This window comes from Pholcus phalangioides, unplaced genomic scaffold, assembly GCF_987345545.1.
Source record: "Pholcus phalangioides strain wild (caught in Gottingen) unplaced genomic scaffold, Ppha-v1.0 ptg000015l_1, whole genome shotgun sequence".
Classification (NCBI taxonomy): Eukaryota; Metazoa; Arthropoda; class Arachnida; order Araneae; family Pholcidae; genus Pholcus; species Pholcus phalangioides.
Genome location: NW_028301608.1, coordinates 108652020 through 108678443, shown reverse-complemented (window position 1 = coordinate 108678443; position 26424 = coordinate 108652020). Strand labels below are relative to the sequence as shown.

At 34.8% G+C, this 26424-nt stretch overlaps 1 protein-coding gene across 2 annotated transcripts in view; it reads left to right on the top strand.

Moving 5' to 3' along the window:
* Positions 1-24973, top strand: part of hzg (CTD small phosphatase herzog) — a 67690-nt gene extending 42717 nt beyond the window's left edge. Inside the window, exons 3-8 of one of the 2 annotated variants that reach the window (XM_089245104.1) lie at positions 1181-1276; positions 4469-4525; positions 9366-9458; positions 10585-10683; positions 13632-13718; positions 18352-24973. In XM_089245104.1, the coding sequence (XP_089101230.1) occupies positions 1181-1276; positions 4469-4525; positions 9366-9458; positions 10585-10683; positions 13632-13718; positions 18352-18582 (663 nt within the window). In that variant the 3' untranslated portion in view covers positions 18583-24973. The remainder of the gene's footprint in view (positions 1-1180; positions 1277-4468; positions 4526-9365; positions 9459-10584; positions 10684-13631; positions 13719-18351) is intronic. The other variant, XM_089245105.1, reaches the window with a different exon arrangement.
* The last annotated feature ends 1451 nt before the right edge of the window (positions 24974-26424 follow it).

Below are 26424 nucleotides of genomic sequence, written 5' to 3'. Positions count from 1 at the left end.
ATTGCATTGAATCTTCCTGAATTAGTAAAGAACTGGGTGACCTCACAAAATTGTTTTGGGAGGGGGTGCTCATACACCTAACCCCTAGGTCTATGAGGAGCTGCATGTAAATGAACATTCAATTGCAATTTTTTTTAATCAATTTTTTTCATTGGACTATGATTATGTTGTCCGGGGGGGGGGGGGGGAGTTGAGCTTTGCCCTTCCCCCATGGCAAAGCTCAACATTCATCACTACTGAGAGGCTTCATGCCAGTTGCCAATATTAGCATGTCTGCACATGACAAACTTATGGGTGGGCAATGCCCCCCCCCCCCCAGTGTCAATAGCAGAGCCATCTGATCTAATGTTATGCATATATGTGAATTGGCAGGATCATCATCATGCTCCCCGCCTCAGCCTTCTATGTCTATCTCCACCTATGTGCAAACTACAGATTTTTAAAGTCTAGGAATTTGCACCTATGCAGTAGGGTTTACGGAAAATTCCCCCGCTAGGAAAATTCACAGACAACAGTTCGATGCGAGTCAGAAAGCCAGGGAGTGAGCGATTGAGTGAGTGAGTGATTCAGTAAGCGAGTGAGCTACTGAGTCCATGAGCGAGTAAGTGAGGGAGTGAATCAATCATTTGTGACACTACTAGGTTAAAACTAACTAATTCACTCACTCCCTCACTCCTAGGTCACTCACTCACATACTCATTAGGTCACTCGCTCCTCACTCACTCCCATGCTAACTGACTTGCATCAAACTGTTGTCTGTGAATTTTCCAGACACGATGCAGTTGTTTCAGTCTTTTAAATATGTTACTGCAGAGGATTTTTTTAGTAAAGGATAGAGAGGAGCTAAATATTAGATGCCAAATCCGAACAAGGTGTGGAAAAAATATGCTTTTGTAGAGAGACTTGTCGTGTAATAGAGTATCTTTGTAGCGAGATTTTTACAGTGTCTAAAAAAATTCATGCATGGATATCAGGATACTTGTGTGAATCAATCATTTGTGACACTACTAGGTTAAAACTAACTAATTCACTCACTCCCTCACTTTGAACGTTGAAACTTCCACTTATTTTTTGAGAAAAACAGAAGTTTTTGTAAGCAATGCATCTGTAATCCCATGCTCGTAATTTAGCCTACTGTTGTATTTTGACTTGGAGTTTATGGTTTTCTTTTTTATTTTAGGGCAAACACCTGTTGCCTCAGATTAAACACCAGGACTTTCACAAGATATGTCTGGTCATTGACCTTGATGAAACACTCGTTCATAGCTCATTCAAGGTTAGTATTTGTGAGACTTTTATTGATATTAATAAAGAGATGACTTTGTTCTCCTTCTCTTTTAAAATTTTGATTATCAGGTATAGTGAGCATGTGTGTGTGGTCTCGTCAAATGTCCAGTATGGTACTTATTCAGTAAAAGTTAAATATTCAGTGATATCGATTATTTTTATACTTAACTTTTTTAAAGTGTTTTCTTTTAACACTAAAACATATATATCTTTAAAAAAAGGTATCAATCATTTGTGCAGTGATGCTTTTTTGACATATTAGACATTTCATGAATATATACAACCTCTACTCTGTGTGAGGTTATGATAATAAACAAAGACTTAAATTTTCAATAATTTGATATAAGTTTATTTGATGTTGCTTATAGAAAAGATTTCTTGAATTTGGAATAATGATTCCTGCTACTCTTTTCCCCTCAAGATTTTAGAAAAAATGAGATTTAATAATGGAATGTAAATAAATAGGAAAGAGGGAATTGATGAACAAATTTAATTCTTTTGGTCGAATTACATTTTTAAATGAATAATATTTAAACCTTTTGGCACTTTTATATTTTGAAATTAATTGATATGAAGCAGGGTTGTTTGGGTTTAACCAAGTGGTTGTTTTGAAATGCAGTGTGACTTTTTTTTTCCAAAATCATATAAAAAGTGGCCCATCATCTTGGTTTATTATTATCCAAAAAAGTTTCCATTCTCTTATTACATTTTCTATTCTTGGGATGCATTTTGATGGTACATCTTCAAATGGTATAAGATGGGATGAGTGTTTTTTTCCCGCAAAAAATCTCATAAAAGTGACCTGAATATTTATATATTTTTTTTCATATAAAGTATCTTAGTTGCTTTTTTAAAGCTATATACTTATACAATCCAAAATTTCTTATTACATTTTCTAACCTTGGGCTATATTCTGATGCTTTATCTTTAGCAAATTCATGAATGAGGATTGCATCACACATCTAAATGTAGTGGTGCATTATCTCACAGGTTTTTTTTTTTTTTAAATTTACAAAGAATCATTAACTTTACCATCATGCTAAAGGCAGGTGGTCTTATTAACCAATGAAGACACCAGCTGCCCCTAAATCACAAAGACCAGTGTACTAGTAGTGTGCCCCAAGTGGTGTGGTGGTAAGATGCTCGTCTACCTCTGTGAAGGTTGCTGTCATGGTTCTGTGTTTGAACCCAAAAGAGGATATAGATATTTTCCCTAATGAACTTGAGCCGACCACCAATAGACAGCGCTTTCGCTTCCAACACATCTCATTAATGGCTGTAAATTGCAATATAGCGATATGGCCAGAGTTGGTGTTTGGTGATGTAGTACAGTGTTTCTTAACCTTTTTTTTTTTGTGCGATGGCACGGATGATACTAAGTAGCCAAGGAATGTCCTCTACGTCTTTGCACCGACTTAACGCACTGACGAAATGTTCGCAGCTACCCTTGACTTGGAAACCCTAGTGGTTTTTCTTACAGCACGTGGCGTCCTTGGCCGGGCAGGAATTATTTGTCATGAAACTTTGCTCGTCTGCACCAAAAACAAGAAGCTTCATTACTACTGCGGGCCTCCTGACTGGAATCTTTCGAGTCCCGGTGCATCGAACTTGAACGTCAAGGGAATGTTCGAGTGCCAGCTAACTTGCAAGTCAGCCTCTACGTCTGCAAAAGTCTATGTGATTAAAGGACCCGATCATCGAAGGCCCTGCTTTTCCTTCGTTGATTGCTCTTGTTTCTTGGACTCTGAGCCATGGCTTCTCCGTGGATTCCTATGACCCTGGCCGGGTTCCTGGTTAGCTCTGAGGTTTAACGCAGGGTTATGTAACTCCTGCTGCTTCTTGACCGATTCGTATTTTCTTGCTATGGTCGTAGCTTTCTCCAGCGGTAGACCTTGCTCCCGCTGAAGCTCTTCAGTCTCTGACACCCACGACGATGTAGTTGCGGATCGTCTTTTCTCGGAGAGCTTGATACTAGCATGGAGAGCAGGGATGAACTCTACTGGTTCTACAGAGTGTTGAACACGGTTGTTGAACTTGGCCCGCTCGTATGACATTTTTCCTGGGCAAGAAATGTCCATCAAATGCTAAATCGTACTTCTCCTGGTCCGCTGATGGCAGGTGAAAAGAGGTGGAAATATCCTCCACTTGACCACCCAACAGGTAGAGAAGCATGTTGACTTGGTCTTTCTCGCCCTTCTTCGCTAGCTCTGACGCAGCGCAAAATCTTTCGAAGCGTTTTTTTTATTTTGGCCATTTGGATGGCATTCAAAATGAAAACGGTTCAGGACACGGCACTTGAAATGTCTACAACATGTTCTTAGCACTAACCATAGACTTATGTAAAGCGGCGATTTAGGCTTAGTTATTCTAACATTAATCAAGCTAAGACTTACTCAACGACATTCGAAAAGTGGATTGGTGGATCTTTCTGGGTCCTGCAGCTGCCACCATGCTTTCCTTGGCCTCCTAGACATATTACGATTTAAGTATACGCTAGAGACAACGAGAAAAACTTATATTCATATTTATTTACATAGACGCCTAAACCAGAGTGTTCGACATACTCTCATGTCCAACAGTCAACAACCTATCCTCTTCGGCTCCATGGCCTTTTTACCCGATCCGATTATTATACATAATTTCATTTCACTTCCGACACAATAATCACCCTGTATATTGTGAATTATCACTAATTAATCTGCATTAATTATGCTTTATTAAACATTGTATTTACCTAGTTTTTGTGCAAAATAACTTCCTAATTAAGCATGTCTAAAGTAACTGGAGAAAACATCTTTATTATATGATTAATAATACCATTAAGAATTTTCAAACATGGAATAATTCCTCAAGTTAAGCTGCAAAATAAGTAAATTACAAAGTCGGTTTTTGTCAAAATGTAAGAAATATTTATAAATTAATATGGGGATAGTGTTAATTATATTAATAAACTTTTTATTTTAATTAAAAGAAATTTGAATGGTGTTTTTCAGAAATTTTATTGTTTTCAGTGTAAATGCTATTCAAGCCAAAAAAAAACATTATTTTGTTTGTTTAAAAAAAAAATTTTTACCAACCCTGATGTGGTTGAAAAAAATCAGACACACACACTCTACATTAAGGGAAAATAAATATCAAATAACTGATGTGCTTTTATTTATTTTTTTATTTTTTCAAACAGCCCATTAGCAATGCTGATTTTATAGTTCCTTTAGAAATAGATGGAGCCATTCATCCAGTAAGTACTACTTACTATATAAGTATTTTTCATGTGTATGTGCAGTCAAACCCCTTTGAGCGGAGAGAAACATGCATGTGAGCAAATGTTCATCTTTTTACGCAAAATATAGTGAAATTTCCTTTTTATAAAATATTACTTTTGGTAAAAATTTAATCTAAATAATATATAATAACAATTCAATTTTAAATTTATCGTGAAGTGAGAGGTGGCCATGATGAAGGGAAATGGGTATATCCAAACTACCTAGGTTCACTGAAAACACAAAATATCAAAGAAAAGTTTGAAGGCACCATGTGTGAGATTGGTACACCATGAGACATAGAAAACAACATTTTTGAACGATAATGTAAGCCATTTTTTATCATAACACTCTTGAGCTTGATTATTTCATTATTATTTATTTGGGGTCCCTTAAGATCATATTTCAAGCACTTTGTTGGAATAACACTATTCAGTCACACATAAAAAAATTATTTTAAGTTGTGCAATTTTAGTCAGTTATTGTGAACAGTTCATGAGTCATTAAGAACATTGCAGGAGCATCTTCCTATTGGCTGACCAATGATCACAAGAAAGAAAAATTTTCTGTTGGGCTACAAGTGTCTGCTCGTCTGTTCACATTGTGGGCAGGTAATCACCAATGATATAGACAGAACCACATGCACCGGAATATCTCACAATATTGAGAATGTATGTGTTGCGAGGCTGAGAAACAGCCCGGCTTTGTCCAGGCAAGGATAGGGGAAAAAAACTTGATGTCACGATAGCTGCTTAGAACTACGAGCACATCTACTTGACCTATATTGAAGATAACCATCACTTCCTTTCGAGAAATTCACTGAAAACTTGAACTGATGAACAAATTAACAGCAGATGCTGTGCAGAGAGTATGATATTTCACTTGAACAAGGCTAGTATAGTCATAGCTGCACCACATGAATTGGAACTCTAAACGTCATTCATAAACCCTCTTGAATAATTAATATAACAAACAAACTGCGAGCAAAAAAATAAAAATAAAACTCAAAATTCAGTCATTAACTGGCTCCTGAAGGAGCTATATTCGTTAGCAACTACATCTTACATGCAAAAATACTGAACAAAGACTTACAAGCAAGAGACTGAGACAAAAAAGGACGTTCAAAAGTTGAGAGAATTTAGGGGAAAATAGATTTGTTAAAAAGGGTGTGCATAGGTCTGTATAGAGGAGTACAAAGTACCTATATGCCAAGATTAAAGCTTAAGCGAAGGAGGAAGAGCGAAAAAGAAAAAAAACACCCAAAGATGGCATGTAGTATTATTATTATACAGTAGAATCCCATTATAACAAACTCCAAGAGACCGGAGAAATCACTTCATTATAACAAAATTTTGTTGTAAAAAAATTCGTTTTTTTTGTATTGCTTCTATGTAAACATATCTGGGGGATTAGAAACGTGTTCGTTAAAATGAGGTTTTCGCTATGTTGGTATTCGTTAAAACGGGATTCGACTGTATATCACCATGTATAGAACTGAATTTTAAAAATTACAGAAAATTCTATTAATGAGTGGTAAATGTAGTGTGAATTAGTATGGGACAAACATTTTGATGTTTAATTTAATGTTATAATAGGCGAATATGGGAATTCATAATAACAATAATAATAAATGCTTCAACATTATATATTGAAATAATACACCTCAATATTTCAAATTTTTAACAAATCCCCATGTATATTCATAATATTGTTCACAACTTTAATTTTTCAAATTCTCTGTAACACTTTGAAAATATGCATATATATATAGCTTTTTAATGGCAAATTTCTACTACCAACACTTTCTGAACGTTTTGTGCTAACAGGCAAAAAATAATAGCAATATAAAATTTTATTTCCACTTAGGCAGTGTTATTTACCTTGTAATTTTGAAGATCTTTGAACCCAAAACAGACATTTAGTTAAACAGCTTTTATCCAGTAAAGCAATTTTTACTTTACCCGGCGCTGCCCAGGTTTTCTTCAATGAGACTTTTTAGATCATGTATCTTTCTTTGAGGGACATGCAAACTGTGTCTAACTAGGAGAGAGGGAGTGGGGTCAGAGAAAAAAGCCTGATTAAATGCTGTGGCGATATCAAGGTGAGAAGTCAGATCAATGTTATCAATTTTAAGGGAAGAATTGCCAGCTGATTTAGGGCGAAGAAAATTCCAAAATTTTGAGGGGTTAGTTTTAAGGTATTGAGGCAAGGATTTAGGAAGGAGGCAATTTCAAGAAGAGGGATGGAGCTATTAAAGACGTGGAGGAGGCGCCCCCCCCCCCCCCTCACAGGTATCTTTACGAAATGCAAGGTGGTAAGAATTTGTAATTGCTGATTTTAAAATATCAAAGTTTAACTCTAGAAAATTGTATAATTTATTGACGGGAGTTAAAGATATGCTTTCATTTTATGTTTCAAGGAAAACTTGTCTGGCTAGAAAAAAATTAAATACATAATACAGTATGTACATTGTACTTACAAAAATACTGTATATGGTTTAAACCTATATTTATTTTCTTATTACATGCAGCAAAATAATAGGTTCATTTGCCTGTTTTTCTGCCATTGAGAAATTAAGTAAAATTGTGCAATAAAATTTAGAATAAGATAAAAAATCAACCATGTGGGAAGTGGGTGCGAGTCTCACCATGTGAGATTATAGCAGAATGGAATAAGGAAATGGGGAAGATGGGAGAAAAACCACCATCCAGTCGACTCGTGCGACTGCAGTGCACCTTTGGTTTGTCCCGTTTCTAGATATAGCATTAGTTAACCACCAGGTTTTCCATAGAAGTGGCAACGCTTCATCTTTAAACTATTTATGTTTCATACTCTTTCTTCGTCAAGCATCAAAGGTCAAGGTTACACTCAATGAAGGATTTTGACAACTTCTTTGGGGAAAAAAACAGGTGGAGTTGAGTTCAGTTGTTGTAATGAATTGAATGTCATTAACCAGTCATTATATTGGATAAAAATGACATAGTGGAAATAGAAAAATGTTTGGGACTTGTTATGTTGGTCATTATAACGGAATAGTCGTTATAACAGACATTATAACTAGCATCGACTGTATCTTGCAAACATGTTATACACTCAAACCTGTTTTTGTGCGGTATATGAAAACTTCAATCAAATTACAACATAATTGACAAAGTTATCAATAAAAAAAATTTAGTAGGTTTGATCGGCCATTTAGTGTTTTTGATATTTCATCATATCGTTATGCTAGCACATGGCATCGGCAGAGGTTTAATACTTTCAGTGAAAATGATCTTGTCAAAATGATTCAGGATGAAATCGTAAGGGATGATGACATTATAAATTATGTAACAGATGTTACTGATGGGCAAGAAGAACCCGATTATATGACAGCAGATAAAATCTATGCAGGACTCTTTCCTTCTCCAACTTTGCAGTAAATTAGAAGGTAATTTTCTTGCAATCGATGTTAATTCCGAAGGAACTTCAAAATTCCAAAAGACATATACAAGCTTCTAGTGAAACAACAGTCGTCACAAAAACTGATCACTGACTACATGGTAACTGAAAAAAAGTCAACTCAAAACGAGTGTGAGGTAGTATCTTCAAGTGACGAAAGTGATTTTGAACCAATTTACCACAAGAAAATTTGCGTATTATCAGATTACGAAGGATAATGGTTATACATTTTTAAAAGTTTTGTATGTGTAAAATAAGTACATATGTAAACAAAATATTTAAAAATGTTCGCATGTGTATTTTCTAAATCAGATTCCAAAAGGTTTGGCGAGATTCCAAGTAGCTACCAAGCCTCATGTCTTGATTTCATTTAAAAAAGCAATTTCTAGTTATTTCATAAGGTTTTGAGTTATTTTCTACGTGAGACTTTTTTTTTATGCGGCCCCTATCCACCGCATAAAAAAAATACTTTTTAAATGTGTTGCGAAAAATATTTTTTATGGCTACTCGTGAAGTTTTGTGCGATTTTTTTTTTTTTTTTTTTTTTATGCGGCTCCTATCCACCCAACAAAAACAGGTTTGAGTGTATATAAAATGTTATAGGCCATGCCATACAAGCTTGCAGGTTTGAACAGATTAGAAAATGTTCCACACACACACAAGCGCTAATTTATTTATTCAATATTGCTTGGCCGAGGCTAAGCAATATTGAATAACAAATCAAAAAATCTAGACGCCAACCAAATTTTTTAGGAATCACCTTTTTTTTTAAATTTTCAAAATACATGTTTCTAAATAATGTGTTTGTTTTCTAACTTTTTAACGATTTAATGGTCCTTTTTCTATTTTGGTAGACACGCTAACATAATTTCTAAAACTTCAGCATTTTCGTCAAAATAATATTAAAAAGCTAAACTAAAACTAGGTTAGAGTTTTAACTTCAGATCAGTGTTTCCGAAGGGGACAATATCGCCCCCCTGAATAATTCCATAGTCCCCAGGGGGTGATAGAAGCTATGGATATAACATAGGATCCTATGGGTTTTCTTTTGACTTGGGCAAGATGAGAATTTTCTGAAGAAGTTGTGTCTGTGGCGATGGAACAGAAAGTTTGTAAAACTATGCTTTAGATTGAAGCCAAGTTATCAGTATTAGACTACCGTGCACAGACATATTGTTCCTTGTTCTCGTATAGAGCCTGTCTGAAAATGCTGGGTTGCTTGATAGGTCAAAGTAGCCCACAGCCGGTTTATAGAGTTTACCATGCCATAAGTGCAACTTTTAAAAGTTTTCCCTGCCCAACATTACAGCTGATTATTCTATAAGATTCTTATTTCAATGTAAAATTTCTAATTTTACTGAAATGTTTTACTTAAAACAGGTTTATGTTCTCAAGAGGCCTTATGTGGATGAATTTTTACAAAAGATGGGTGAGCTCTATGAATGCGTTCTTTTTACAGCAAGCCTTGCAAAAGTGAGTTGAATTGTATTGAGTTTATTTTCTATTTGTTATATGCTTATCAATATTGTTAGGTAGATGTTTTTTTCATATGAACCTTTTTCTTTTTTATTATGCTCATGTGTGTATATGAAGTTTTGTGACTGATCTTTGGAAAATCTCACTAATTCCTTTATAATTTTTTTATACAATTTTTTGGTAAAATAATTTATAATTTTAAGACAAAAAAAAAACGTCCCATTTATAAAAAATATTTACTTGAACATTAAACAAAAACTAAGTATGCGAATAGGATTTTTTGTACAGAAAATGTTTGTTCGAATTTTTGGGTAATCTGAGGCACTGAAAATTTTAAGATTTCCTTCTCTAGACCCTTTTTTTCCCCCTTCCAAGAACCCAACTTCTTTTTTTTCCAAGAATGCTATGTAGTAATTTCAGTTGGAAAGAGACTAGGCAGCCCTATAACGGTAACGTATAATAAAATAGACTCCCTTGAATGGATGCATAGACTATTTCAACTTTTGAGGGGGGGGGGGCTGAGTTTGACCATTTTCTTTGCAAATGGTGGACAATGCCATTGTCCCTAATTGCTAACATTAAATCATTGGAAAGGCAGTTGAAGGCTATCAATCAGTGTCTCAGCGCCGTTCACCATTAATCCCATCCCCAACTCTTCTTAATGACTTTAATCTTTTCACCTTTTTCACATTCTTCATTTTTTGAACCACATCGTGCAGCTAAGATCTATACTCTGTGTTGTTTGTAATCGTCGTGAAATGATGCAAAATGACTTTGAAAAACACAAGTAAAAAAAAGTTTGTCTCAATGCTATAAAAAGACTGGATAGAGGTCTAACCAATTAAAAATTTTGCTAATACGGTAAGTATGGTAGTCTTTTTTTTAAAGTAAAACCAACATTTTAATTTTTTTTATTGTCTTTTTGGATAATTCAAGTTTTTAATGATCCGAGGTGGCCTCGACCCCCCCCCCCAATCCACCTTGGATTATCGAGACTCTGCTTTAATTGTGATACAATTTCATTAAAAAACTGCCTACAAAAAGTTTCTTGATTTAATCTTGTCATATTTTTCAGTCTCAGATGCATCATTGATTTGTGTAATTTTTTTACCTCATTTAACAGTATGCTGATCCAGTAGCTGACTTGTTAGACAAATGGGGTGTTTTTCGCTCACGTCTTTTTAGAGAATCTTGTGTCTATTACAGAGGCAATTATGTGAAGGTAAAATTTACCCTTTTTTAAGTTTGTCATTGAATTTAGTGATGTTGGCAGCTCCTTGTGTTTTCTGTATTCACTTTTTTAAAATCGTAATTTATTTTTGTCACTTTCTCAGTTTCACTCACTGACATTTGTATGTTGAATAGACTGAATAATATTTACTTATGGTGGTTAAGATGTTTTCCCAGTCATCTGATCAGCTGTTGTGCGGTCGTATGGGCATTGTATTGGACTCTCATAGTGAGGATCCAGGTTCCAACTCAGTTGATGCCATTGTGGTGGTCAGCTGAAGTTGGTTTTCTGCAGTTTTCCAACTTCGAGGTGCAAATGCAAGCTGTCTCCCATTTGAAAAAGTCTCAGCAGAGAGCGAGCAGACCTTTAACATAATACTTACATAACATGTAAATTCAAGCGTTTACCATCTTTACTTCAAAATATGAAAGACAGATTGCAGCACCAGCAAGAACACGAAACAAACAATTCTAACAACAAAAATATATTAGGGTCATGCATATCAGGGTTTAAGCTACGGTCGCATTTTTCGCAAAATGCGAAATAAAATCGTAGAAGGCAAAAAAAGTAGTAACCACTTTTGCCGAAATGCGTACAGGAGGTACGCAACGAGTAGACATCCAACCATCAATCATTACATTAGCATTGTAGCATTTTGCTAAAGCTTTTTCCCCCATTTTTGCTTTTTAGCGAAAGGAATTTTTTATCCATCTTAAACCCTTATGCATACTCGCACAACACATTCTGACATGTACTGATTCGTTAGAAATTCTACAGAGGAATGTGTACCAGGTGCATATATGGTTAAGTAGTCATTTGCGGTAGTGGTTATTTGATCAACATACTAGTCTAAACATTGAATTTTTTGCATATTTTGTAGACATTTTGAATCATACATACATGAGTAATTTTTCTTTTTCTCTCGTGCTTTTATAATGTTAAAGCAAAAGAAGTACAGTCGGCCCTCCGTATTCTCAATTCCCGTGTTCGCTGTTTCTGTATTCACTTTTTTTTTTTTTACCACTCAGCAATCGACATTCACATGTTTTGTTCAAAAAATTTGAGTTGTGCATGTTTAGGATGGCTCATTTGTCTAGTGCTACTGATAATGCTTCAAAAAGACCAAAAAAAGGTGAAAACTTTACAAGAATAATTAGATATATTGACTATGCTTGGCGAAAGTAAGTCAATTACTGCTGTGGCCTGCCATTACGAAATCAATGAATGAGATATATCAGTGAGATATATCAAGAAAAAGGATCTGAAATTCAATCAGCTATAGCTGATTTCATGCATTGCTATGTGAAACTGGCTGAAAGGGTGCTCTTCTTTTGATTTGGGCAGACAGTGCTCGCAAAATAGAAAATGGTGGAAGATTTCTGATATAGGAAATCGTGATTTCGGAACAACGACGCTTGGCAGTTGAGTGATTAGGGTGCTAACTTTTAACTATGCAGGTTTGGGTTTGAATCCCGGTTCGGGCGTGGATGTGTGTGTTTACCAGGGCCGTCTTAAGAACATCGTGGGCTCCCAAGCCAAGAGATTTTTCTGAGACCCTACCTGGAAAATTCTCAAAAAATTCAACTACTACTCATTTTTCTGAGGGCCCCGGGCTGTGCCTAGGTGGGCCCCATGCGTTAAAATGGCACTGGTGTTTACGTATATTAACAAAGTTCCCGGAATGTCCCGAAAACTTTGCATCGCCTATGAAATCCATGTGTTTCTCGTATAAAAAAATGTAGGTTTTTTTTGTTGTTGTAGGTACAAGACTGCTACAAAAAAGGTATTCCAATTGATTGTAATATTTTAATGGGAAAAGGCGAAAATATTTTACTCTTGTAAAGGGAAGTGCTGGTGAATCATCTATTTCATCAGAATTTTATGCAAGTAAAAGTTGGTTTCATAGGTTTAAAAAACTCAGATTACGCAATGAGAAAATCACCAGCGATCAAGTCGCTGCTGACCAGGAGGCACCTAGAAAATTTCCAAAGACTGTGCGGAAAATTATTGAAAAGAAGTGTTTTGCACCTCAGCAGGTGTTTAACGCTGACGAAACTGCACTATTTTGGAAGAAAATGCAGCAAAGAACACTGCACAAAGAACCTCACCCAAGAAGAAAAGCAAATCCCTGGTTATAAGGCAAATAAAGATATAGACTGACTGATGTTTTGTACAAAAGCGTATGGGTAAATGATAAATTCCACCATCATTTTCAAATCCGCGAGCATTGAAGGGAAAGGATAAGTCAAAGCTCCCAAACAGTATTTTGGATGAACAATAAAAAAAAAAGCTTGAACTACGAAAACACTTTTCCTGAATTGGTTAATTGCTACCGCAGGGAGTCTCCCGACGAGTATAAAAAACAAAGCTGCTGTTCGGAATCGGCAATAAATTGTAGGTCCCGGTCTAATTAGCCCTCGTGTGCAGAAAATGACCGTGGTGCGACAAAAATGATCAAATGACCTGAATTGGTTTAAACGGGGCTTCATTCCAAAAGTCGGGAGATACCTTGAGAGAGAGTGAAAACATTCCATTCAAAATTCTTCTGATACTGGATTAAACCCTTGGACACCTAGATGTCGATGAGTTTAATGGCATTACTGATGAAGAAGAAACAACAAAACAGAAATCACGATGTTCTTTCAGAAAACATCACCAACAATTGCCGCACCCCTCTTTTACATTCCTTTATACCTCTAAGTCACCCTGCTCTTCTCATGATGTTCAATAAACGAGATAAACAAAAAAACCTATGGTTTCGATTATTCATGGATTTCCCGTATTTGCAGCAACCCCCAGAATGTAACCCCAGTGAATACGGAGGGCTGACTGTATTGCAGTTATGTTTAGTTTATTCTTTTTTTTTTCCCTACATCTTTGAATGTTTGGACTAGGACTTCATTGTATCTAATTTTAAAAAACCTAATTTTTTTCTTTAGGATCTTGGAAGGTTAGGGCGTGAGTTACACAAAGTTGTTATAGTGGACAATTCACCGGGCTCCTATATCTTCCATCCAAATAATGCAGTGAGTTATTTTGACTTGACTATTCTGGTTACTCAACATTTATTATTCTAATGGTTGGCACAGTACTAAATTCAATTGAAAGAAACCTCAAACTCGACATAAGATGACTAAACCCACTTAAGTAAACTACAATTTGTACTATATTATCACAACTAATTTTTTGAAATTGCCCGTGATTCAAGCGAATAGCTAGTTGAGAAATTTTTACGCCATTGCTGCCATATATTTCAACAATTCTTTGTTTCATTGTTTTTTATGTTTGTTGGTCAAAAATAGTTTTCACACTTTGGGAGGGGGGAAGGTCACCATCCACTGTTTGAGACTTGAAAACTCAACCAGGGGTGGGAACTCTGCGCCGCACTGCGCCAAAACTGCTCCAATAGCGTATTTTCGCATTTTTCTGCGCCAAATAGTGAATTTCGCTTCAGTATGCCCGGAATTTCGGAAAGGATGCCAAAAGTTTTTTTGTTCCTGCTAGCCACGAAACGTTTCTTTACGAAAAGAGCGTGTTTTATTCCACTATACTTAAACTATCAGCCCCTGATCAGGCTTTCCATTGCGAAACCCCGATATTGTCCGTGATCGTGGAACTGAAGATGACTTGCAGTGCCTTTCAGCTTTAAAGTGCAAATTCGAGTGTTTCCGTTTAAAAGAAAGTCATCACTGGAAGCAGCAGAAATTACTGTAGTCGATTGTCATTGCGTTAAATCCTGATGTTTCGTGAAAAAAATTGTCATTCCGGGAGTAAAAAGTGCATGTCTGCCGAATTACGAATGTTAGTTTAGAAACTTTGCCGAATAACGAGTGTTAAATCGACAATGTTGCCGAATAACGAGCGCTAAATCGACAATGTTGCAGAATAACGAGGGTTAAATCGCCAATGACGCCGAATAACGAGCGTTAAATCGCCAATCTCGCCAGATAATGAGTGCTGAATCGCCAAACATCGAGTTGATACTTCAGAAATTTTCTCCCATTTTGCAACAATTTCTTTCCAAGTATAAAAAAATTAAAAACTTATAAAAAATTTTTTAGCTCATTTGAAGTGCTGCTGTTCAAGGCAGCAAATAGTGTCCTCAGTAAGCAAAAAATCATCTTAAATAGACGGGTGCAAAAAATTTTATGACAGCCGCTCTTTCAAACAAGGTGTCAAAAGCCTAAAACACCAAAAACAAAAATCAAGCTGATGAAGAGATGTTTCATAACAAAAGACAGTGCAGTTTTATTTTGAAAGGGGTTGAGGGTTAATGAAAATATTCTTGTTAATTTCACTGCTCCAATTTATAAATATCTGCTCCGAATCCCACATTTTGCTGCTCCAAAATTGCTCCAAATCCAGAATCTGCTGCTCCAAAATTGCTCCAAATCCAGAATTTGCTGCTCCAAAACTGCTCAGAATCCTGAATTTTGCTGCTCCAAAGCTGCTCCGAAATGGACTTAGTCACTTCCCACCCCTGCTCAACCCATGGACTATGAAAGTTAAAGATAAATATGAATGATATCTAAAATTTTTGAGTGAGAGTGTTATTATAGTGGAGTGAGCTAGATCTAAAATTTTAAGTAAGAATGGAAAACTTTCCTAATTTTCAACAATTGCACTGCTCATTCACAAATAACAAATATTTTGGGGTATTCTCCCCCCCCCCCTCCCCAATTCAAGATTATTTGGCAAATTTTTATTTAAAAAGTTACAGGCAAATTTTTTTTTTTTAATAATTTGATGATGACATTGGGGTATTCAACTATGTATGGGTGCATAAATGGTCATTTAAAATTATGAGGTTGAGTGAAATTTAACCTTTCTACCTTGACAAATACTTGAGTCAACATTTTTATTCATATCTTTGGGATGTCGAGTTATTGATTTTCCACTGTATTTTGACTTTTATAATATACTAGCTATAATAACCGGCGCTGCCCGGGTTTTCTTCAATGAGGCTTTTTTGGATCACATGATATCTCCCTCTCTTTTTCTTGAGGGACATACAAACCGTGTCCAAGTTAACCAATATGGCGACCTGTGCGATTCATGAAATAAACATATCTAGATTTACACAGAAACATAGAAATGAATATATATTTTTCTTTTTTTAAGGGGGCGCTAGGTATTTCGATCCCCCCCCCCCTGAACTTCAAGTTATCCATCTGTCTGTTCCAGCTTCCAAAAATCCTTAGTTAAAGCTGTGGAATTTTTTCGATGCACTTTTCACGGGCTCATAACTAATTTTAAAATATCCTAACCCACATGAATTTATGCAAATAAATATCAAAAGAGACAATATGGAGACATTAATTTTCATACTTGAGAAGATATAAATGAAATCAATGATATTGCTCGAATATCCAACTCAAAAGTATAGGTTTGGCTAATTACTTCGTATTTAATCTCCTGGGCTTCGTATATCTTTAAGCGAACTGAATATTTCAAAAAAAATCGAGAATTCAATACAATTTTTAAAATTATTGATGGGGTGCAAAATAGCACTAATTTCCGCATTTCTGCAGTAAAATCGACAATTTTAGCACTGATTTCTATGAGGATCACCCTTTTCCTGACTCTCAAAGCGATGCTGATGATGATTATGACGTCTATTCAAAAAGCCTCATTACTGAGAGTATATTGAAAATGTGGCAAACCATTATAAAGGCATAAACTATTATACATATACTAACAGGATTAAAGAAGTGACAAACCGTTGTAAAGGCATATACACGTCTGAAACGCATTGCTAGGGAACCACGGTAACCAAAGTAAACGTTCGGAAAGTGATTGTTGAGGCCCAAAAACCATTGTTGCCGGACAGTTTTTTGCCCATTTGGGGCATTTGCCCTGGACTGACGAAATTTTAAAGTAGCCTATCGTTCAAGTCGGGTCCCATTTGGTATATATGCAAGATTTGGCGACGATCGATCTAAAATTGTAGATTTGTATAGAGAACATACACACACAGACAGACAGAAAATCAATTTTATATATATAGACTAGCTATAATACCCGGGTTTTCTACCATGAGGCTTTTTTTATCACATTATATCTCTTTCTTTGAGGTCGTGTCCAAGGTAACCAATATTGCGACTTCCTGTGTAACTCATGAAAGAAACAAATCTGTATTTAAAGAAACGTAGAAATGAATCTATTTTTTCCCCCGTTTTTTAAGAGGCACTTGGTATTTTTATTTCTCCCCCCCCCCCCAACTTCAAGTTATGCATCTGCCTGTTTCTGCTTCAAAAAGTGCTTAATTAAAGCTGTGAAATTTCTCTGATGTACTTTATGGGCCCATAATTAATTTTAAAACATCCTAAACCATATAGATTTATGCAGATGAATATTAAAAGACAATATGGAGACATTAATTTTCATGCTTGAGACGATATAAATAAATGGTTGAAATCAATGTTATTGTATGGATATCCAACTCAAAAGTAGGTCCGGCTAATTGCTTCATATTTAATTTTCTTGGCTTTGTATCTCTAAGTGTATCTCCGTATTCCTCAAAATGATGCTGATGATGATTAATGATGTCTATTCAAAAAGCCTCATTACTGGCCAGATCAAGAAAGTGGCAAACCATTATGAGGGCATATACATGTTTGAAACGCATTGCTAGGGAACCACAGTAACCAAAGTAAACATTCCAAAAGTTATTGTTGAGGCCCAGGAATCATAATTGCCTGACAGTTTTTGCCCATTTCGGGCATTTGCCCTGCTCTGACGAATGTTTAAGGGGTCTCATACCTTTTAACATGGTGAAAAACTAGCGTCTGATAGAAATATCATTAAAAATACTATTTAACCATCAATTTATTCCAAATGTTTTTCACGTGTTCTTGATTGTATGTGCTATCCTATGCTGGTATAAAGTTTTACGTATCTTAGATACTTAATATTTTGTAAATTTCCAAAAAAGGCATTAAAAACAGCTTCTGTGCATGATGAAATACCATGACATCAATGTAATTGAATAAAAAATGATTAAAAATAAAGGAAACTGTTTAATTCATGAAGTGAAGCAAAGGGTTGAGATTTCATTAACTCAATCCTATTTAAAATTTCATTTTAAATGAGTCAATGAAATCTCAACAAAGATATGAGATCCCCTTAAAGTAGCCTATCTTTCAAGCTGGGTCCAGTTTGGTATATAGGCAAAATTTAGCGACGATTGATCTAAAATTGTAGATTTGTATAAAGAACACACACACACACAGAAAATCAATTTTATATAGATAGATCTTGGCCCCTCATGCTTGAAGCATGAATGTGGAATGTCTTAGGAAAAAGAAGTGTGGGAAATGACGTTTGAATGTTTACTCTACTCATGTTACTTATTTTCTTAAAATATTTGTAACTTGTTTCAATAGGGATACACATTCGTATTTCAGGCAAAACTTACATAGCAGAATATGGTATCCAACCAGCTGATAAAAATAAAGTGAACATTTTCACATTCGTGCTTCTAATCGGGGGATCGATATGGCATCCTTTTTTAATATGTAACATATGACAAACCTTATATTAATGTTATACATTATTTTTATTGTAATTGATGTTTCTTCGATTATTCAAAAAGGTTTTCTGGATGTTAATTCAGATATTTCCTAATAATATACATTATTTTTTTTCATTTCTAAAAAGGTGCCTGTTAATTCTTGGTTTGATGACATGTCCGACACAGAGCTCAGAGACCTCATACCATTCTTCGAGCAGCTGAGCAAGCTCGATGACGTATATTCTATCCTCAGAAATTCAAATCCTTCGACTGGAGCAGGCCCTCTCTCACCAAGCACATTAAACGGATCCCATTTCATGTCGCCACCGCCTTTAACACCACTGCAGCACATGAATGGCTCAATGCATACATCTTAGCAGCAGTTTTTTTGTTTTGGTGAATGTGTCGGCATTTATCATGGTTTTTTTTTGTATGTGTGTAAAAGAAATCTGTTGAGAGAAAGAGGGAAGAGTTTAATGAGTTTAGTAGCTGATCGAGCCAACAGCTCCCATGTTCTTGCCATGGCAACAAGTTTTATATATATACATGGTTTTTTTTCTTCCTGCCATAAGAATGTTCTGGTGCAATTTGAAAAGGTTTTCCGCTAGCGGATTTGTCTTAAAAAACCTTTTTTTGTGTTTTAATATGTATAATTTCAATACGCTCCCATAACATTATACTTAAAGGTACCTGATTATGGGATTTAAAGAAAAATCTTGTCTTCAAGGCAGATGGACAGCTTTTTTTGTGAAATTGTAATTACTGTACATTTTATGTGTGAACTGTGCCTTATTTTTATGTATATTTTTGTTGTAGAAGTTTGACCTTGTACATAGGTTTACCCTCCGTTTTATTATTTTTTTTCAAGTCCCGCATGATTTATATTGTTGCTAGACTAATGCTTTTCTTTTCCCTTTCCGGTATTTTCATCATGAATTAATGAATCTAAAAAAAACATATCATAATTATTAATTATTTGTGGTTTCTTGCTACCAGTGATAATTATGTACAAATTTCATACTTAGAGCTGTTCAAATATTTTTCCATACATTGCGTCTGGGAACACAATACTTTCAAATTATTTTAAAAAAAATTAAATTTTCTAAACCTTTTTTCTCTAATATGAGATTATTTTTTATGCATGAACTTTCCTGTAAATAAATAAATATTTATATAATTTTATATGTATCTAGAGATTGCCTGATTTTTTTTTTTCGTTGAAAATCAAAATAAGAAGTTGATTGGGGGAAATAAATAAGGATTTCGCTGGATTTGCTTCTCACACTTTAATTTGTATCAAAGAAATGTGATGGGAGTATGATATAGGTTGAAGTGGGCTTAAAAACGCTGTTTTAGTATTGCATAATAGATGATTCATCTATAATCAGAGAAAAACTCATGGCAGTTTTATTAAATGAACATATTTTACTTTGAATCTGAATTACTCTGCTGTAATTATCTATTTTGTTGGTGGTGTCAGGGATTCAATGTGGTAACTAGAAATATTTTGATCTTAATTTGTCTTAATATAATTTTGTCGAGAACTAGACAGTCAGTACAACTGATTAATCTTTTCAATATTTTTTGAACTGTGTCCCAATGATTTTAATATACGTATACATATAATTTAAGAGGGTTATGTGTGTCTTGTGTGTAGCTCCTTTACTGAAGCATACAACTGTGACCATGTCTTGTTATTTATAACAGCAATGGGTTTTATATAAGATGATTATTGATTAGTGAAATTAATCATGAATTAATTTAATGGATTCATTCTGTTGATGAAATGATGTTTTGGTTTTTATTGTCATTGTGTAATATTTATCAAATTTGCCAACAAACTTCAATAGGGCTAGTTCCTTTTTTTTAATGAATGTACACACCAATTGCTGAAGGTGTTTTACTTAACATTTTTTCTTAAGTGCTTTTACAAAAATTTGCTTTGTTATAATGTGTATGAAAAGTTTTAATTCTTTTTTGATTGTTGCCATGGCAAAACAGAATAAAATTATTTAAATGACGTGGAGATGAAAAACCTTTTATTGGCCTCCAACTCAATTTGTGCTCACAATCGCTATGCATATCTTTAAAAAAAAGTTTCATCACTGTTGTCATCATTGTTGACATTGTTTTATTTGTGGATGTTTTTTTTTAGAAGTAAAAAGAAAAAGAAGCATTGAATCGTGGAAAGCAATCAGCCGGTAAAATCTAATGCATCCAGCACGTTTATTGTGTATAACTGCTGCTATTTACTTTTATTTCCCCTGTTGGTTGAAATCACAAAAATCAAGACTTCCAATGTGAAAATGTGGTTGTTGATCCAGTGTGTGTGATAATTCAGCAGATTGCAAAATCCATAGTGGTCGAACGTGTGTGTGTGTTTGTGTGTGCACGCATCACATTTTCCTTTTTTAGTTTTGTTTTTTTTCCCCCATGGACACCAATATAGTGTGCGCTAACATCTATAATCCCCACTTTAGTCTTTTTTTTTGAAGCAATTATTGTTCCTCCTTCAAAAATCGATGAACTTGCGTGGGGGGAAATTGCTTCAGCAGAGAGCAAATTTTAGTTTTAGCTTGTTGTTAAATTTGTTGACATTATTATATATGTACTGATTCTATACATGGAAATCTTTTTGTTCATCCTCTCCTTTGTTTTCTTTTTTTATTGTGGTTATGTTTTTTGATGCATGATGTTTCTTGTGCATAGGAATAAGTATCAGAAGGCAAAAAAAAACGGTGATTTTAATTGGTCGACAGTAATAACATGGGCCCAAAAAAAGTTTTTTGTGACTGTGTATTTGGGTGTGCATCATTCAAGGCAGTTTTTACTTTCATTAGAATTATGTGTTCAAAGAAATAGATTTTCCTTCACAGCCTCAAAATATTTTTTTCTCCTTTACTAGGTTTTCAAAGGTCAATTGAGAAAATAATTTTTAAGCTGTTCGAATAGTAATTTTTTTGTCAAATTTAAACATTTGTAACAATTTATACTGTTTTGACATAGAAACAAAAAAAATCTGTGTTTAATATGACAATTATGTTTTTCCGTAATGTTTGTCAAAATGGGTTTTCCAATTCTGTTACGCAAACATATTTTTGTCATTTTCCTTTAGCTTTTTTATTGAAATGAAATTATTTCTTTGCGCTTCATGATGATCAATAATGAGTTTTAAATTTTTTTTTAAGTTTGAACAATTAGAAAAAAGTTATTTATAACAAATTTGATTTTATATATATTACAATAATTGGTTATAGTCAGGCAACATTTTTTTTTCACAAACTTATATGGACTTGAACAACTAGATCGTAAAATCAAAAGTATGTAAATGAGAAAGACATTGAAAGAAATGGCATATTTGCAGTGTTGTTTTATAACATTGGGTGTTGACTTTACTTGGATATGAATATTTATTCTCTATATAATACATAGGAATGGCTTTTTGTAAGTTTCATTCAATAACGGCTGAAAATTTAAAAATTAAGCAGCATAGTAATCCATAATAAATATCTCTTTTGTAACTCCAGCAGAACCTGTCTAAATTGACAAACCAATCATCGCTATGTAAAAATGAATTCAGGAAAGAAAATACAACTGCCATAACATTAGCTGAGTTAGGTCTGACTGTCCATGTACAGTCCCATTCAACACATATAAGCTCTAAAAAAAGAAGCTTGTGCTGCTTCTGTAATATAGTGGTCTAGCACTGCATGTAAGAGGACGTGTTTGATTCCTTGTTGAGGGAAGTGAATTTTCTTTCCTGAAATTCATTTTTGCATCTATGGTGTTATAGTTCCCTCTCATTATTTTTTCATCTTTATGAGCCTGTTTTTTGTGGCATGAAACAGCAATATGGCATATATATCAATGGTCTATTTAGTTATCTTTCATGCACTGAAACAGTTATTTCGTACAGCGATCATGCAAGTAGGCAGCTTATATAAAACATTGCTGGTCACTATAGATGAGAAATCTGGTATGGTAGCCCAGGGCAATTAAGATACTCGCCTAAAGCATCAAAGGATGTTCAGAGGTATCGTGGATATTAAACCTTGGTTCATGTGGATTATCAGCATCTCATGTATTTTATGATTTTGATAACACATGTATACATAATTATTCATTTATGTATATTATGAATACAGCATGCATATATGATGTGTATAGGACTCAATTAGTTGTTGGAAGGAATGTTAATCATTCAATCTTCTGAGATAGCATAGCTGCCAAGTCTCCCGATTTTTTCGGGAATCTCCCGAATTTTAGCTTCATCGCTCGACATCCCGAAAAGTTCTTAAATCTCCCGAATTTTTACGAAAATCACAAAAATCCCTAGTTGTCCCTTAAAATTCCCTACTTCATTAAAAAAAATCCCCGCTTATGAAAACAATCCCTAAGGAATTTCTTGTGGGGCATCTTTTTTTCCCTTTCGGAATGACGTCACACGTCGTAAATGGGGAAATTCCCTTTTTAAGGAAGTTTTACAAACCCTCTGATGGTAACAAGAAAGTTTTGTCTTATCGTGCAGGGAAATGGCTTAGCAGCCAATAGTCCTGGATAATAATTGAAGGTTATAGTCACGCGCATGTGGTCAAAATTTCTTTTGTTATAACGTGCCATATAACAAAACACGAATACTGATAAGCAAAAACATATTTAATCAATTTTAAAGATACTTATTCCGATGAATTTCCTTTCATCAAACGTTCCAGAAGAGGACGACTTTTCCTTTTTGTACAAGTTGTGTTACGGACATAAACATCGGTCATGGAAAGACTGCCATCATCAGTCGTGAAGTGAAAAAAAAACATCAAGCAAGTGTCACAAAAAGTCAGTGTTCTTCAAAAATTGACGGTGTTTTCCTTCATCTTCCGATGATTTTGGGGTCATTCGCTCAGAATGTTTGTTCACAGCGTTTCTGATTGAACACTATTTATTTTTACATCATTGAAGTTTTGGCCTCCAATTTCACTTGTTTTTTTGCGTAGGAATTTTATTCCCAAGGGTTTAACTTCCATGTGTGTAAAATCCCTATTTTAATTTGACTTCAGTTTTTGAGTAGGTATTTTATTCCCTACGCTCTAACTTTTATATTTGGAAAATCCCTATTTTATTTGGAAAAATCCCTATTGTATTTATTAGGGAGTGGTTTTAGCATAAAATACGGGTTTGCGCGAAAATCTCCCGAATTTTCATTTTCAAAAGTTGGCAGCTATGAGGTAGCATTAACCTGGTGAAACTGCTTCCATCATAAACAGATTGACAGCCAAGTTCAAAATGAAAACTCAAAAACAAATTGCATTTATGAGTTATGCACACCATGGGAACGGTGGAAAATGACTCTACATATCCCTGACACCAAACTCTGCTTATACACTTCCTACTGCAATGTTAAATCTGAGCAGGCTCCCATTGAGTTCCATCCAAAGTGAATCTTTAAAACGCAGGTATCTCAAAACAGAATTTTGAGTTGTTGCTGTTTCGAACTGGGCCATCGAGACACCAAGAGAAGAATGTTTTGCATTGTTCTGCAACGAGCCCCCAAGATTTTTCAGTGGCATACATCAGCTTTTTTGTATATTCTGCTTAGGGGTAGATGATGAATTGAGTAGGCTGCCGAATCACTTATAGATTATTTGCAGTAAATGGTGGGATGAAGGGAAATTTTTTTCTTGCATACAGAAAATATATTTTCATATAATTCAAGGGTTAAAATCTATATCTGTACAAATCTATTTGTCCAAATGTGAACATTTTGATCAGGCGTGTATTTTTTTTCAACCACATGGCCTGACACTAGCGTATAGGCCTGGGCATGCATTGTTCTAAATTGGGTATGTAAGAATATCTAATAATGCCTAGTCTAAGAATGAATAATGTGTTAAACATCTTGCAAGAGACAAAAATTATCTTTGGACCCCTTTTTTTCAAACATAATTTCGCTCGAGCTTATCTCTTGTTATTCAGGATTCAAATAATTTTTTTCCAGTCAAGTAATATGTTTCATAAAAATGTGATGAAATGTTATTTTTCTGCAAATGTTATGTGATTGCTGTAATATCAGTTGTTAAAGAAGTAAACAAACTATGCAAAACAGCATTGATCCAATTTCTGAGTGGTCCTTGAATGATGCACACTATACAGTTGTTGTTATTGTAAATATCTTTGATAATTAACTGCCCTTCTTTCCCCCATTATTGTTATAATCGATAAATGAAATTGTATTAAAGGCAAATATGGCAGAGAGTGTGTGGGTTTACCTTTCCTTTTTCATTACCCTTAATTATCGAAGGGAACTGTTTTTTTCTTCGAAAGTGACAGTGATGACTTTGGTGACTAACATACCATGTATTGTGGCCTTAAATAGCCTCACGAATATGTGTGTGTGTGTGTATGTCCTTTTACCTTTTTTTCCTTACTCTTCACGAACACTTTTTGAATCACTTGTTTTTTTAGCTGTTAATTTTTAGGTGATACAGGTGGCTCTCTCAATCAATCACAGCTAACGTTTTATTTGATTCATTTTTCAAAAAATCAAGCAAAGTTATATCATTTTGGTTTTTAAATGGTCGTAAATACATGAAGTAGTATAGATCTAGTTTGTTAATAATTAATGAGGAAGATTATAACGTCAAATTTTTTATGATAGCCATCTATACTATTTTTACTTTTGGTTTTTTACAAGCATGGATTGTGTAGGAAAAGTTTTTGTTCGTATCATCTGGATTTCTTCAATCTATTGTATGTGTATATATAAAAGAAGAAAAAGCAATAATTTACTGCCATGTGATACTATGCTCATCTCAGTGCGTGCGTGAATGCATAATTGTTTTTAGATGTCCTTATGGGGTAAAAGGAAAAAAAAAATTGAGATTCATGTGTAGCTATTTTGATCCAAAGCAAATATAGTCAAAGCCTGTTTTAGTGGATCAGACAGATTTGTTCGGTGAATTGTTGAGATCATGAATATACATGTAAGGACTTTGTTAGATCAGGGTTCCATTGTATTTATATGTCTGTAAAGCTGGGTCCAGACCAACCTTACCAAACTAGAGCGCATAAACAAGCCAATTTATTTGATGTATCAACACTGGAATTCAAAATTCATTCTTGTTCAGCTGAGTAAGATGAGCAAAGCTTATCATCCTAATCACCCACACTAAGGCACCTGTAAAGTAGAGTATACTCATTGTCCATCTTTGAAGAAAAATATAGGTTTGCTGTTCCAAGTGATGTCTCAGACACTGTTGCGAAAAGAAAATGGTGTAGTGAACAGCAATTGGCTGCCTTTAAAAAAGGGGGGGAAGGTGCAGCAATGGCGCCTTTTAAGTAGAGTGGACTTATTGTTCTCTATCTTAAAACAAAATGGTTGGCTGCTCCAAGTGACTTCTAATCATTAAAAAAAGAGTAGTATAGGTAATGGAGCGATTGGCTGTGGCAAGATTATTGTGTTACACTTTTGCTCCAAGATGGCGAATGAGTCAGCCTGGTATTGCAAGGAGTTCTAGCCAGCATTGGGCTGAGCTTCTCTTCCAAACATATTTCTGTCTGATTCTGTGCTGCATGACCTTGTCAGTTCGGACCCGGCTTAATGTAAGAGCAATAGTTTTAGGAGGAAGCTGCTCAATGTAAACAATTCTCCTTTATAAAACAAGTGCCAAATGAGTTTTGGTAAGCACGCTTTGTAAGACTCGAAAGGTCTTCCATCATATATATCGAATACTTCGGTAATAATTAGATCAGAGTGGGAAATTTATTTTGATAGTTTCTTGTACCGTATTGCAATGCATTTCCGTTAATCTCTTCACAGACCGAATTAGAGTGTATTTTGATTTGAAAATACTTTTAGATGCCTGACTACGGATCAATATTAGCCATACATAGCAAATATAACTTGGAACAAAAAAAATGAAGTTTTTTTTTATTCAGAACCATTCCGTCATCGATGAACGAGTTTTATTAAATTTAAATTAGGTTTATGGTTGCGTTGACATAATTACAATCATGCAATGGTGTTGATTGATAGAGAGCCATCTGGTAGTGAATATCACAGTTTGTTGATTGTAGAATATTCCCAATTTCCCGAATGTTACGTTTTTTATTATTATTTTTCTGTCGCTTGATTCCAGCATTAGCACTGCTGTTGTACATTTGGAGGAAGAAAAAGATGTAGGAGGACTACTTAAAACGATCACTTAGGTCCAGGCCCGTGCCTTTCG